Below are 15,840 nucleotides of genomic sequence, written 5' to 3'. Positions count from 1 at the left end.
CTACCATATCTATCTAATCCTATCTATCCTGCCTGTCTGTCTGTCCATCCATCCACTGTAACTGTTTATCTGCCATATCCACTGTATGTATCTCTTTACCGTATCTACCTACTGTATCTATCTAGTCCTATCTATCTATCTATCCATCCATCCATCCATCCATCCATCCTATCCTATCCTATCCTATCCTATCCTATCCTATCCTATCCAATTCAATCCATATCCTTGTCTGTCTGTCTACGTATTCATCCACCCGTCCGTCCACCCACAATAGTCTTGTAAAGGTTGGGCTGAGAGAGTGACCGGTTCAAATTCAGGCAGGGAGCTTCTGTGGCCATGAGGGAACCCCATTCTGGGTCTCCCCAGTGTCCCTCCAACATTTATCCACGGCACAGCTCTTTGCGGCTGAGCTTGGTGGCTTGCTTGCAGACATTTCACAACCCAACTATGGTAGGCGACCTCATCAGTTCCAGGCAGAATGGGGTTTGCTGCCCCACTAGCAACTGATGATGTTACCTAGCTGGGTCCTGAAACGTCCGCCCAACCGCCCAACCGCCCACCAAGCTCAGAGAGCATGCGCAGAGTCTCCATTCCTTCGGATGCTTAGACCACTCGGGCCGTCTTCAAACAGCTTTCTGTCGCCATGGCGACCACAGCGGCTCAGCCAAACGCTTCGGATTGGCTGGCTCAGGAGACCTCGACCTCGCCGCGTCGCGTCATGTGACCGACTGTCATGGCGGCGCCGCTGCGGTTGGGTCGCGGCGTGGGTCCGCTTTGGCGGGCGCTGCAGCCACCGCTCCGCCGGCCGCCGCCTCGGAGGGCCGGCTCCAGCGGCGCCAGGAGCCGCCTGTACGAATACGCCCGGGAAGGGTGGGCGTCGTGGCCGCGGCTGGACGTGGCGGGGCTGAGCGAGCGAGACCTGGAGGTGCGCAAAGGGCCTCTCAAGGCGCCGGACCTGCATGAGATCGTAAGCTCTGTGTGTGTGTGTGTGTGTGGGGTCGCCCGGATTGGCTTGGCTGAAAGGGCCGCTGAGGCGGGCTCTGGAATCTCGGCTTCGGGCCGGGGGGGCTTAAAAGGCGTCCTGTGTCCTCCCCTCTCTCGCCCGCCTTTATGTGTAGAAATCAGTATTTTTCAACCTCTGCAGCTTTTAAGATGCGTGGACTTCAACTCCCAGAATCCCCCAGCAGGCGTGCCTTAAAACAGGGGTCTCCAACCTTAGCAACTTTTAAGACTTGTGGACTTCAACTCCAAAGCTGGCTGGAGAATTCTGGGACTTGAAGTCCACAAGTCTTAAAGTGGCCACGGTTGGGGACCCCGCCTTAAAATGTGTGGATTTCAAATCCCAGAATTCCCCACCCAGCAGGCGTGCATTAAAATGTGTGGATTTCAGTTCCCAGAATTCCCCCGCCAGCATGTTTTAAGATGGGTGGACTTCAACTCCCAGAATTCCTTAGCCAGCATAGGGTCCACACATCTGAAAGCGGCTGAGCTTGAAAGACATCGGTATAGAATAGATGACCTTTGGATTTGTCTGTTATTTTGAACCCTGTAGCAGTCAAAGAGCTTGGGATCTCTAAGCCATGAAGAGTTCATCAAACAAAGAGATGTGATTAATTGCATGCCATTAAGCCAATGTTGGTTCTAAGAGAGCACATAGGCAGATCTGCTGGATGATCTGTGCCCCACCTGGTCCTTCAGGTCTTCAACAGTGCCTCATTGCCTTTTTCACCGAGTTCTTCCACCTGGCTGTGAGTCTCCTTCAATTTCCTTTCACTTTTCCCGACAATATTGACTTCCGTACAGAACAGAGTCTTCATCTTGACTGATTGTATGCTGTCATCAAGTGACCTAGAATTTAGCGGGTTGACATTATTTTCCATTAATTCCATTCATATTTGTTAAATCCTTCCATTCTCCTCCTTGTCCCTCAAGCTTGAATTTAAAGAAATTGAGTCCTACCGGGTGATAGGAAGCCTTTTTAAGTGCGTTTTTAAAATATCTAGACATTTCGAAACAGTTGTTGATTCACTTCTTACATATAAACTTAGTTATGTGCTACAAACTTAATCTCCTGGTGCTTCTGATTTACCAGAACTGCGGTGTGAAAGAACATTCATACATGGTGTCTCCTTTTGACCAATCTGGCTTAATCCTTACTAACTGTTGTAATTTTCTTTCCTCCTATATCCTAACCACCAGGTTACTGCTTGGGAGAGACTGAATCAGGTTCAAGAGGAGATTGCAAAACTCAACGCAGAAAGAAAGAGAGTGAGGACAGAAGTGTACAATTTTATGGTAAGAGCCAACGATCATGATCACTCTGGAATAACCCCTGAATTTACTGTAGGAAAATACATTAATGAATTAATAAAGCCACTTCTCTTCAATAGCTTGTTTTGTTTTTGTCTGAATTATGATTGCTGGGGACTTTTCATTAAAAAAAAAAGCTGGTAAGGATTGACTCATTGCTTCAGATAGTTTATCCCAAATTTTGGAATATTAATTGGTTGCTTCTCGTATTTGTAGAATAGACAAAAATAGCTTTACATCCTTGGTTGATAGTTAATTATTCACAAGCATTACGTTGGTTTGTTTTATGAATAACAGTCCCCTGTTTTTTTCTTTGTAGCAAAACCATGATGAGAGTACTTTACAGACGGTAAGGAAATTTCTTTTACATGTATATATAACAGATATAGATGGATATAGATAGACAAATGTAAATAGAGATAGATAGATTGATTAGATAGATAAATATATATAGATATAGATAGATAGATTAGATAGATAAATATAGATAGATATAGATAATTAGATAGATAAATATAAAAAGATATAGATAGATTAGATAGATAAATATAGAGATAGATAGATAGATAGATAGATAGATAGATAGATAGATAGATAGATGATAGATAGATAGATCTTAATCACTTCAATCCAGGGTTTCAAATATAGAATTGGCATTTGCTTGATTTGGTTCTGAGTGGGTACAGATTAAAAAACTAGAAACACGGGGAGAAGATGCAATGGTAAAAATGGAGAATATTTTCTGCTTCCGTGAATTCTTTGACATCTTTTCCCCTCTCCCCTCCAGCTGCCTGTTTACAATGCCTTGGTGAAAGAGGGGAGGGAAATCCGTGTTTGCCTTAATACCTTGCGCCAGGAGGAGGTTGAGTTGCAAGAAAAATACTATCTGCATGCCCTAAGGCTGCCCAACAGGATTCACCCTGATGTGGTAAGGAGCATAAAATAGAGAAGCAAATTTTGGTATTTCTAGGGCTCTGGCAGGCATGGAACATCAGGTCCAATTAAACCAATGTATTGCTAAAAAGCTAACTCAGGTAGTCACTAAAGCCATTTGTTTAGAGACCGCAGTTACAATGGCACAAAAAAAAGGGACTTAACAACCGCATTTCACACTTTCACACCATTGCAGCATCTCCATGGTCACATGACCCTAACTTAGCACCTGCTTGGAGTCAGAAAAGAGTCCACAGGATTCAACGCGTGTGTGTGTGTGTGTGTGTGTGTGTGTGTGTGTGTGTGTGTTGGACGTAGTACTTTGTGGCTATGTAAGGATTCTACGCTGATTCCTCTTTTCACTCCGCCCCACTTCTTCTATAAGCTATGAATGAGGCAGCCCAAATTTCCTGAATCTTTACTATAAAATTGTTGTGGAGCCCTCTGGCTTTGCAGTCACTTAGCTTAGGCCTAGTGTTTTTCATCTTGAGTTGGACAGAAATAATAATTGATACCGTGTCTTCGCCTCTTTTCTTCCCATAGCAATCTGGAGATGAGATTGAACCCAGGGTAGTGGAGATCATTGGCAAAAAACCAGGTGAGGAAACCATAGCCTGAGCTACCATTGAGGTAGAATTCAGAAGCCACTGAAAAGATTCGGTGCCCATTTACAGCCAAAAATAATACTTACACAGTCAACGCAACCCTGTGGTGCTTTAAAATATAATGCCTGTCGCTTCTTTGCTTTGTTTTGGAAACAGAATTTGATTTCAAGGTAAAAGGACACCTAGAAATTGGAGAAAACCTGGATATTATAAGGCAAAGGTTAGTATGAAAAATTGCAACATTCCAAATTGTAGGATTCAAATTCATTTTTACTCCAGTCTATTCCAACTAATCTGCTAAATGGACATATGTGAATAGGACAGGCGGAGTTGAAATTTCTTCTTAATCAGACTGGAAATTTTGTTTATGCACTCTTTGGGATCTCTTGAACACTTTTTTCCTACCTCTTCCTTAGACGCTTAGCACATATTTCTGGTTTACGATCCTACTACCTTTGCGGGGCAGGTGCGCTGCTTGAGCGAGCCCTGGTCCAGTTCACTTTCTCCAAGCTGATCCAAAAGGTATGGAGTTCTCGAGCATCGTAAATCAGTGTTTTTCAAAGTTGGAATGTCTAAGAACTGTGGTGGACTTCAGCTCCCAGAATTCCCCAGCCAGCCATGCTGTTGCGTTGGTTTGTACCCAAAGTTCATCGCAAAGAAACGTAGAGTGATCAGCTAACGCTCCGTAATGTTGATTTTTCTTCTCCTTTGCATTAAGAGCAAACTAAAAAAATGGGTTATTTTTTTTATAGGCGTTGGGGCACGAGGCATTCCTGCCGACCTTAACAACCATTTCTTTTACCTTCAGGGTTTCATTCCTATGACCGTCCCAGATATGGTTAAAGGAGCTGTTTTTGTGAGTATGCCTCTGTTTTGTTCCGTTGCATCCAGTTCTGGCTAATGAAGGCGTCTATGGAGCTGAATACGTTGCTTAGCTTCTGAGGGGTCCTTGATGCTCTCTCAGCTTGGTGGTTTTCTTGCAGACTTTTCATGACCCACCTAGGTAACATCATCAGTGCTAGAAGGGAGTGGGGTTTGTGAGGAGGAGGAGGACAGTGAGGTCCTTGGTGCTCTCTGAGCTTGGAAGTTTTCTTGCAGACATCTCACAACCCAACTAGGTAACATCATCAGTGTCTTCTGTTTATCAGGAAGGCTGTGGCATGTTACCTGAAGTCCACTCCTCCCTGGTATATAGGATAGACCCTTCCCGGTTTGAGGATCTGAACTTGGCAGGAACATCCGAGGTTGGCATTGCAGGTATGGTTGAAACAGGGAAGTCTTCTAACCTGTGGTCAAGGATAAATTTGGGGGGCCACACCAGTGCTTGAAGGGAGAGGGGTGTGTGGAGTGGAGGAGGAGAGGGAGGAGGAGGAGGAATATGGGGTCCACGGTGCTCCCTGAGCTTGGTTGTTTCCTTGCAGACGTTTCATAACCCCAATAGGTAACATCATCAGTGCTAGAAGAGAGGGGAGTTTGCTGAGAGGAGGAGGGGGAGGAGGAGAAGGGAGGAAGGGAGGACAATAAAGACTTTGGTCTTGAGCTTGGTAGCTTCTTTGCAGACGTTTCATGACCTAACTAGGCAACATCATCCGTGCTAGAAGGGAAGAGGTTTTGTGAAGAGGAGGAAGGGGTGAGGAAAAGGAAAACTCTGGGGTCCTTGGTGCCTTCTGAGCTTGGCGTTTTCCTTGCAGACGTTTCATGACCCAACTAGGGAACATCATCAGTGCTAGAAGGGCTTGCTCTCTGTTTCTATACAAGGGGCTTGCCCTGTCAGTGTGGATGCAAATGTTCTTGGTGATTAAGTAATTAATCATTAAACTTGGTAAGTAAGTAAGTAATTCCTCGATTTAAGCTGTTTACCATTTGATTATTTGATTGCTCGTCTTCTGGCACGGATGGTGTTCCCTAGTTGGGTCATGAAACGTCTGCAAGAAAAACCACCAAGCTCAGAGAACACCAAATATAGTTTGCCCCCAAGCTACAAATATTCTTTTTTTTATCAGTTCCATTTTTTTTCCTTTCTTTCCATTTTTGCCTTCTCCAGGTTATTTTGCAGACCACGCTGTAGCTTTGAAGGATATGCCTGTCAGGTGAGTTCAGTGGTGGGCTTCAACCGGCGTAACAACTGGTTCGCAGTGCGCTTGAAAATGTCAACTCATAAAATAGTTCTATAGTCTGTTTAGAGTTGCCAACAGAAAGGGAAGGAGGGAAAGGAGCTGGAAAGAGCAGTGCAGCAGCTTGGAAACAGAAAGTGCATTCCATGCATAGTTTTTCAGAGAGAGTAACTAGGTGACTGAAGTTTCTGCTGCCACAAAATTCTGACTGGAGGGCCTGATTGATGACTCTGGGCTATGGACGTGTCCCATTGGAGAATGTGAATTACGATATACCCAGGGGGTGAGGGGGAAACCAGGGTCAAGGGTGACAATGAACGATGTGTCTCAGAGTCGGCTGCACCCAGGCAGTGCTGGCATGTTAACTCCCCATAAATCCTTTTGAAGTTTTGGAAGTTTGGCTCGAGACTCAGGATTTAATTGGGGGTAACTGCCGGAATCCTGACAGCTAGCCGACAGCTTTAAAACTTACCTCCTACTTCAGCCCCCGTGAGTAAAACAACTGAGGCCCGGCAATCCGCTCTGCCACACCTGTCAGCTGGGTGTCAACCAAAAAATACCCCTTTGGTCTTTTTAGTTGCCAGCAGAAAGGGAGTGGGAGAAAAACAGTGCATTCCTTAAATGCCTCAGCTAATCGCCCTGGCAGCCAAAGCTGATGGCACACAAGATTATTACTGGAGAGCTTGATTGAAGACTCTGGGCTATGGATGTGTCCCATTGGAGAATATACATCCAGGGTGTGGGATGAAGACCAGGGTCAAGGGGGAAATGACTGATCTGTTTCAGAGTCGGCTGCAAGCAGTAAAATGCCGACATGTTAATTCCTAATAAATCAATTTTTGCGGCTAGAGACTTATTGTCAGCTTTGGAAGCCATATTCCACGCTGCCACATAGCCTGAGAACGTGGGAAGGGGGCGATTTCAATGGAGTAGTTCTAAGTAGACCAAATAAAATTCTTTTAGTAGTTCAAGGTTATTAAGTGTGGCGCAGGATAGAAAAAGGATCTTAGACTGGGACGGATCGTGATTGGTCCATGTGATGTGATGAGGGGGGAAAGGGGGATGGATTGTAGTTCGGGACATTGTGGGAAGTCCAGGAAACTTCTAGTTTCGAGATTCCACAGGTGTGCCAGGTGCTATTCCAATAAACGTACTTTTGAGAGTATGCTTGTCTCGGAGTTACTGATGAGAATGGGGGTTTGCTGGAACACTGACATTTATGATTTGAATGGGGGTGGGTTTGTTGGAGCCTTGACACTGGGCTTCAAACGAACGAAATATAGGACAGACTAGCTCAGGGCAGGTGGGGCCAACGGATCGCCGGAACTGGCTGAATCCCACCCCTGAGTAAATTGTTTTCTACTTGCTGTGCATTCACACCTTCGGAATTGCCCTTCCAGATGGCTAGATTTCCCGGGGTGGTTTTTCTGTTTTAACTTCCAACAGATTTTCGTGGGGCGGCCGAGTGGGAAGGCCCGATGTTGCACCACAAAGCATGATTAATCATCCTTTTTTTTTTTTAAACTTGGCCAGGATAGCGTGTTCCAGCACCTGCTACCGAGCCGAAACCGAGACCGGCAAAGAGCCGTGGGGTCTCTATCGGGTGCACCAGTTCACCAAGGTGAGGGCCGCTCCGCTTCCAGGGCCAAGTCTGCCGGTGGAGAGAAGATAACAGCACACCTGTGGTTGCGCAGCTGCCACAAACAAAGACATCTTGGCTGGATGCGGACTGGCATAGTTCTAGCGGCCGGCTGTCGGCGCCTGTTCGGCTGGGCCTGGAGAAAAATCCAAATCACATTGGCAGGGAGGGAGGCTCTGGGTTGAGCAAAGAAATGCAGGCCGTCCTTGACTTACAACAGTTTGTTTAGTGTCCGTTCAAAGTTCCAACGGGACCTTCCGACAAGCCCAATCCATGGGGAAGCCGGGTTCACTTAACAACCGTGACACAACTGCAGGGACTCCCTTAATAACGAAGGCAGGAAAGGGCTAAAATGGGGCAGAACTCGCTGAATGGTCTCACTTAGCAACAGAAGTGTTGGGCTGAATTGTGGTCGTAAGTCACGGAGGCAGTCCTCGACTTAACGACCACAATAACGTGATAATAACAGTAACATAATAGCGATAAATTGATGGAGGATTGTGTTTCCTGGAACGAAACACGTGCCAGATAAGACACAGCCAAACTTCACCTTGGCTGGAGCGTTCGGTTTTTGCTGCCATATTGGGTCTGTTTCAGATAATAATAATTATTTTTTTCCTCTCCAAAAATGGAGCGGTACTTGAAAAGTTAGATCAGGGTTTTTCATACTTGACAGCTTTTAAGATGTGTGGACTTCAACTCCCAGAATTCCTCAGACAGGATGCTGCCTGGGGAATTCTGGGAGTTGGAGTCCACACATCTTAAAGCCAAGGGTCTTCCAATTTGGCAAGTTGAAGGCTGTGGACTTCAGCTCCCAGAATTCCTGGGCTAACATGACTGGAGCAGGAATTCTGGGAGTTGAAGTCCACAAGTCTTAACAATTGCCAAATTTGAAGACCCCTGTCTTAAAGCATGCTGCCTGGGGAATTCTGGGAGTTGGAGTCAATCCATTTGAAAGCATGCTGTCTCGGGAATTCTGGGAGTTGAAATCCATCCATCTTAAAGCATGCTGCCTGGGGAATTCTGGGAGTTGTGGTCCATCCATCTTAAAGCATGCTGCCTGGGGAATTCTGGGAGTTGTGGTCCATCCATCTTAAAGCATGCTGACTTGGGAATTCTGGGAGTTGTGGTCCATCCATCTTAAAGCATGCTGGCTTGGGAATTCTGGGAGTTGGAGTCCACCCATCTTAACATTGGCAAGCTTTGAAAACATCAAGTGAGGTCACCCTTTTCTCTTCTCCTTCCTGCCTTCGCCCAGGTGGAAATGTTCGGCGTCACCGCCAATGAGACGGGTCTCGAAAGCAACGCCTTGATGGAGGAATTCCTCGCCCTGCAGAAAGAGATTTTCCTGGAGCTGGGATTACACTTCAAGTGAGGAGACAGGCTGGGTGTGGCAGCAGTTGCAGATCTGTCCCAGCTGCTTCTGGGTGGCTGGGGTGGGGAAACACCGATAATGACAGAAACATCCACACAGCAAAGTAGCCATGGGGTTTTATTACAGGGGTAGTCCTCGAATTACAACCATTTGTTTCGTGACCGTTCAAAGTGACAACGGCCTTGGAAAAAAAAAGGGACTTCCGACCATTTTTCACAACTTACGACCTTCGCCACCTCCCCAGGGGTCACAGGGTTAAAAAATCGGGCCGCTTGGCAGCCGGCTCATATTTACAACGGTCTGGGGGTGGGTGGGTAACGTGATCTCCTTTTGCATCCTTCGGGCCAGCCAAGCCAACGGGGGGAGGGGATCAGATTCATTTCCACAGTTGGGTTACTAACCCAACAACTGCAGTGTGTCAACTCATCAAACATTTCTTTTTAGAGGTGCCCACAGAAAGAGAGGTGGGGAGCAGTGAGGCAGCTTGCAAACTGAAACTGCATTCCATAAATGTTTTCAAAGATAGTAACCAGGCGACCGAAGTTTCTGCCATGCAAAATTCTAACTGGAGAGTATGATCGATGACTCTGGGCTATGGATGTGTCCCATTGGAGGATATGAACTATGATACACCCAGGGGGGTTGGGGGAAAAACCAGGGTCAAGGGTGACAATGAGTGAGGTGTCTCAGAGTCGGCTGCACCCAGGCAATGCCGCATCTTCTAACTCCCAATAAAACCTTTTGGGAGTTTGGCTAAAGACCCACAATTTAAATGGGGTTAAGTGTCGGAATCTTGACACGATGTTTCACTTAACAAGGATGGCAAGAAAGGTCGTAAAACGGTCGTAAAACTCACGAGAGTTATCCTCCGTTTAGCGGCCTAAACCTTGGGCTCAATTTTTTGGGGTTGTAAGTCGAGGACTGCCTGTATCCGGTTAGAGGAGTTCACCAGCAACCCCGCCTCCCCCTCCCAAAGAGCCACATGAGTAAAGATGGGGTGGGGCGGTCTCAGCCCCCTGCTTTGCCTCCCCCAAACAGGCTTCAGGATTTCACTGTCCTTTTGTGGCTGCTGGTGTTCTGCCCAAGGCTTCCCAAGACCGTAAATAAGCCCACCCTTAGTCCAAACAACTCTTGTTTTTCAACGCTGGGAATTATGTTCATTTCCAGCTGGTGATAAGCCCCAAACAGTCCTCAAGATAAGCACCCACCTTTCTTTCCTTTGAATGGCTGCCAACAATTAAAGTGCCAAATGAATTGTTAAAAAGCCAAACGAAGTACAAAGTCCACACAGAGCTTCAAGGTTTAATCCGAACAGAGCAAACAACTTTGCTTCCTGCAAAGGTTTCTCTACCTTTGCACCTCCTTTATACCTTAGGGGAGGGGCAATCACTTCCCAGCCTTACTCCCAAGTTGCCCCTTTTGTTTCAGCTTCTCTTGATTTCTAGCAGCTCTGTGCATACGTGCACTGGGAACAGGCTCCCGCTGTTCCTCTGCCTTGCTGCTGCCGGATTCTGGAGGCTCCGGAGTCAGCACATAACTCCCAGATGGTTCTGGCCCCATCTCTACATCGGATGCAGGACCCTCAACCGAGTCCGCTCCAGACTCCCGGAGTGGTCCCCGTTCCTCCCCACTGTCCGATTCTGCTGCTGTCTGCACAGGCTGCCCGGCGAACCACAACAGCCGGGCTTCCTTCTGACCAGCCCCTCTCTTTTGGTGACAGGGTTCTGGATATGCCCCCGCAAGAATTGGGCCTGTCTGCCTTCAGGAAATTTGACATTGAGGCCTGGATGCCCGGCCGGAACCAGTATGGAGAGGTGAGAAGGGAGGGGTTATCTCAAGGCCTGGGCTTTTGGGGAGGGGTCGCACTAAGGGTTGGTGGTGGAAAGATTTCATTGACCTACCTGCGGATGCGTCCCTGGTTTGGGGATGTCCAGGTTGGAATTGTTGCCGGTGCTCAGGTATTCACAGCTTGCAAATCTTCTTCTCCGGGGAACTCACCTGTCTTGCTCCAAGTGAAGAATTCACCTGTTGGATTAAATCGAGGCCCGTTTTTTAATAGAAGAAATGAACGAGGTCTTCCAATCCAGCCTTTGTCAACTTGTAAAACATTCCTACACTTGTTTCCAAGTTGCCCTAAGAAAGAGGGGGAGGGGAGACTGGAGAAGCATACGGCAAATGAACTTAGAAGCACCTTCCAACCTTATTGTCAACTAAAAAATCACTCCTTTGGTCTTTTTAGTTGCCAGCAGAAAGAGAGTGGGGGGAAAGCAGTGCATTCCTTAAATGCCTCAGATAATAGCCTTGGCAGCCGAAGCTGTTGGCACGCAAGATTATTACTGGAGAGCATGATTGATGACTCTTGGCTATGGAGGTGTCCCATTGGAGAATATACATCCAGGGGTGGGGGGAAAGACCAGGGTCAAGGGGAAATGAATGATGTATTTTAGTGCTGGCTGCACCCAACTAAACGCCAACATGGTCACTCCTAATATATTTTTACTCTGAGAGAGTAAAAAAGCAGCTAGAGACTTATGATTTGAATGGGGAGTAGCTTTGTTTGAACCCTGACACTTATCTTAAAAAAGATTGTAGCTAAGCTACTGAATCTCTTGCCCACGGAAAACTTTAATTGGAGAATGTGATGGATGACACCGAGCCCGTGTAGGAGCTTAATTGGAGAAACTGATTTATGGCACACCCGCGGGGCGGGCGGGAGGGAAGCAGGGTCACAGGAGACTGTAACAGCTCACGCCAGTATGTCGCTTCTAATGAATTCTTTTGAAGTTTTTTGAAGTTTGGCTCAAGGCTCATGATTTAATGAGGGCGATCGCTGGAATCCTGACACCTATACTATTTCAGACAAAGTGACTGTCTTCTAGTCTCTTCTTAAAAACCTCCAGCGTTGGAAGCACCTACAACTTCAGGCTATCTGCCAAAGAAACAGCCTTTCGTTTTTGATTATTCCACCCCTAGAAACGAGCGGTAAAATCCCTCCTAAACACTCCTGGGCTATACAGTATACATCCCTCTGGTTCTTGTTCCTGGACCACACCGGTACAACTTCGTGGCTGCATTAGAGTGTTTCTTTTTTATTACTTTTCATTTATTTACTAAATTTATCTGCTGGCCATCTCACCGTCGAGCAACCTGGGGTGCTTTCTAACCTCATAAAAGAGAAATGGAAAACATTGAGAACGTTAAAAAAAAAAGCATTAGAAAAAAAGTAGACGAGAAAGAAAGCGAGACATAAATAAGAAGGTTTACGATGGCTGATATATCCTTTTCCAAGAAAAGATTGGTAATTCTGCCAAAATCAGACGGAAGGGTGGGATGGCTTCTTTTCCGCATGCCCATCCTGTTCCCGGCTCTCATCCTGTTTTCTTTCTTCCTTCCCTCCCTCCCTCTTTCCCTCTCCAGATCTCCAGCCTCTCAAATTGCACCGATTTCCAGTCACGAAGGTTGAACATCATGTACTACAACGAGAAGCAGCAGCTCAGCTTTGCACATACCGTAAGCTCGGTTTGGAGAGACCCTTGGGGGGGGGGGATGTCTCGAGAATAAAAAAAGGGCAGGGGGTCTGCACAGAGAGAAAGCCCCCTCCCGATGCCTTGTCTCCCTCTGGGCCACCTTGGGGCTGGGGGCTCCGTGCGCATGGCCTCCACCCATTCACGACCTCTTTTGTGCACCTTTCGCAGGTGAACGGAACTGCTTGTGCAGTTCCACGCATGCTCATTGCCATCCTGGAGTCCAATCAGCTCAAGGTTTGTGGAGGGTTTTTATTTTTTTTTGCTTTGCATAGTATATTGCCCAAGCTGGAACCTTCTGGGTGCGTTGGGACTACGACTCCCAGAATTCCCAGCCAGCAAGGGAGGATAGATGCTTGGGGAAAACCTAGGGTGTTTCCTCCCTGTGAAAAGAGGACATTAGCGCGCACCGTCAGGGCTCTGGCAGTTACCCCTATTTAAATTATCAGTCTCTAGCCAACTTCCAGAACTTAAAAAGAAGATTTATTAGGAGTAAATATGCCGGCGCTGCCTGGGTGTAGCCGACTCTGAGACACATCATTCGTTATCATCCTTGACCCTGGTTTTCCCCTCACCCCCTGGGTGTATATCATAATTTATATTCTCCAATGGGACACATCCATAGCCCAGAGTCGTCAGTCAGGCTCTCCAGTTAGAATGTCAGGGCTCCAACAAATCCACCCCCATTCAAATCATAAGTCTCTAGCCGCATCTTTCATAGGGAGAAAATAATAGAAAAAAAATCGATTTATTTGGAGTGACCATGTAATGGAATGGAATAGAGAATAGAATAGAATGAGAATAGAAAATAATAGAATAGAAAATAGAATAGAATAGAATAGAAAAAAATAATAGAATAGAAAATAGATAGTAGAATAGAAATACAATAATGGAATAGAATAGAATAGTACAGAATAGAAAATAGAATAGAATAAAACAAGGAAAGAATGGAATGGAATAGAATTAGAATAGAGCTGGAAGGGTCCTTGGAGGTCTTCTAGTCCCACCCTCTGCTATACCATTTCAGATAGGTGGCTATCCAGTCTCTTCTTTAAAAAAAACCTCCAGTGATGTAGCACCCACTATTTCTAGTGGCAAGCTGTTCCACTGGTTAATTGTCCTCCCTGTTAGGAAGTTTCTCCTTAATTCCAGATTGCTTCTCTTATATGTTTAGTTTCCAACCATTGTTTCTTATCCTGCCCTCCGCTGCTTCGGAGAATAACTTGAATCCATTGGATTCCCTTCTTCTTTTGACCCCACTTCTCTCCTTTGCCCAGGATGGCAGCGTTCGAATCCCGACGGTCCTGCAGCCCCTGATGGGCGCTGAGGTCATCCACAAACCCAGCCACACCCTGTTAAAATACATCGGTCCCAACCAGTCCAAGAAAGGGAAGAAACCAGTCGCGGAGAAGCCCTGGAAAACTTAGAAGGAGCAAGGTACCCTCCGTTAGGGGCTGGAATACCGCCGTGAAACGGGGCAGCCCCTCCTGAACAGCCAACGTACCACTTCTATCTCGGACCGGCAGCTGGAGCGGGCTCCAATGTGGCGCGTGGCATTGGCTTCCCCTGCAGAAGTCACAAATGGAGAAAGAAGTTTACTTGCACCTATATATTTCGGGGTGGTACCTTTCAGGGTGGCATCAGGCTGTACAGGTGATCCCTTTTCCTCCTGTCTGGCATCTTCCAGAGATGATCCACCAACCCAACCAGCAGGGCCTCTTTCCAATCGAGCTGTCTCTTCAAGGAGTTGTCTTTCCTACACAAGAGGGGCTTCGGTACCCTTCGGCCAGGTCTCCCTCTGAAGGATGGAGGCGCATTTTCGAGACTGGGGGTGGTGCTGGTGGTGGTCCCTGCTTGGTTATTTCAGGCTCTAGTTTCTTCCTCTGGAATCCTGCGCCCTTCTAATGTTCAGTCCTTCATTCTTTCCATTGTCAGGATTCCAGCAATCGCCCTAGTTAAGTCATGATCCTCGAGCCAAACTTCAAAAAATCTGCAAAGGATTTATTGGAGGCGACATACTGGCACTGCCCTGTGTGAAGCCAACTCTGGGATTTCTTTCTCCTTCCACTTCTGGGCAAATACCATTCTTGCCGCAGTGATGACATGTATGATCAAATACAACTCTCTCTTATGATGTTTTTTTTTAAATATAATTCCCAATTAAAAAACATTCTGGTCTATGATCTACTTTAAATCCCATTATTTCTTCCAGTCCCTTCCCAATCCTGTGCCAACATTTTTGTGCCAACTTTTTTTACAGCTCCACCATGCATGATAGTATGTGCCCCTGTTTTCCATTAAGCATTTCCAACATTTTGGGAATTGAGCATAAAACACAATCTTAATCCTGGCAAAAACCACTTTTAGTTCCACGGCTGCGAATTACCTTCATTCACAGCCTACCAGGCTTCCCAAACAGTCTTTCAGGGGAATGTTGATAAACACCCACCTTATCGCACTTGGGATGCGGCCAGAGAACTAATGGCCAGGTGCAGAGCAAGGCCAAACTTGACACAAGAGTCCAACAGAACTTTTCAAAGCTTGAACCGGCCAGACGAAGTAATTGCTTCCTGCAAAAGCTCACGTCCCATTCGCTCCTCTTTTATGTCCTACAGGAGGGGCCAATTATCTCCATGTCAGGATTCCAGCAATCGCCCTAATTAAATCATGATCCTCGAGCCAAACTTCAAAGGCTTCATTAGAGGCGAGATCCTGGCCCTGCCCTCTTTGAAACCAACTGCCCCACGTCATTTATAGTTCCTGGTTACCCTGTTTCCCCTTCTCCCTCCTGGGTGTGTCCTAAATCAGATTCTCCAACTGAGCACCTTCACGGGCTGGGTGTCATCAATCATGTTCTCCAATTAAATATATTCGCGGGCAAAAGCTCCGGTAGTTTAGCTACAATCTTTTAAAGATAAGAGTTGGAATGTACTTTTGCTTCCAAATTGCTGCACGGCTCTTCCAGATTTCCTCCCTCCCCCCCCCCCCTTTTAATGGCAACTATTAAAACAGGTATAGGAATGTTTGATGAGTTGACATCCGGCCCGTGGAATTGTGAATTTTTGGAAACAGCCCGCATCTCAAATCCCGACGGGCTTACTTAACCCGGGAAGGAAAGGACTAGAAATATAACATGGGTAAATCAATCAATAAATTGGGGTGATATTTTCACTGGTTTCTAGTCTGGCCTTGCCTGGGAAGTCTTGTTCCATCTGCATTCTTTTCAAAAACGAGCTGTCCTTGATGAGGCCCCCCCACCCCCGGGTTTCCCCTCCTGCCCCCAAGGCTGGGTTAAGGACTCGTTTTGGGGGAGCCACCAGGTGCTGGGAGTGTTGCCCTC

General features: G+C 46.6%; 1 protein-coding gene across 2 annotated transcripts; it reads left to right on the top strand.

Annotated features, from left to right (window-relative positions):
- The first annotated feature begins 570 nt into the window (after positions 1-570).
- SARS2 (seryl-tRNA synthetase 2, mitochondrial) lies at positions 571-14,683 on the top strand. 2 transcript variants are annotated; one of them, XM_087940201.1, is made up of 17 exons: positions 571-967; positions 2,200-2,295; positions 2,630-2,659; positions 3,098-3,238; positions 3,787-3,841; positions 4,005-4,068; positions 4,265-4,370; positions 4,657-4,704; positions 4,997-5,105; positions 5,893-5,938; positions 7,496-7,583; positions 8,860-8,972; positions 10,697-10,790; positions 12,394-12,486; positions 12,672-12,737; positions 13,778-13,937; positions 14,436-14,572. In XM_087940201.1, the coding sequence occupies exons 1-16, from the start codon at positions 734-736 to the stop codon at positions 13,925-13,927; spliced, it is 1,533 nt and encodes a 510-aa protein (XP_087796327.1). In that variant the 5' UTR covers positions 571-733; the 3' UTR covers positions 13,928-13,937; positions 14,436-14,572. The 2 variants fall into 2 exon arrangements, with proteins under 2 accessions (XP_087796327.1, XP_026571235.1); XM_026715450.2 differs by having other exon boundaries at positions 13,778-14,683.
- Positions 14,684-15,840: the final 1,157 nt, after the last annotated feature.

This window comes from Pseudonaja textilis, chromosome 10 (assembly GCF_049901715.1).
Source record: "Pseudonaja textilis isolate UNSWEBS1 chromosome 10, rPseTex1.2, whole genome shotgun sequence".
NCBI lineage: Eukaryota > Metazoa > Chordata > Lepidosauria > Squamata > Elapidae > Pseudonaja > Pseudonaja textilis.
The sequence above is the reverse complement of the archived record's forward strand: the minus strand, read 5'-3'. Positions and strand labels throughout refer to the sequence as shown.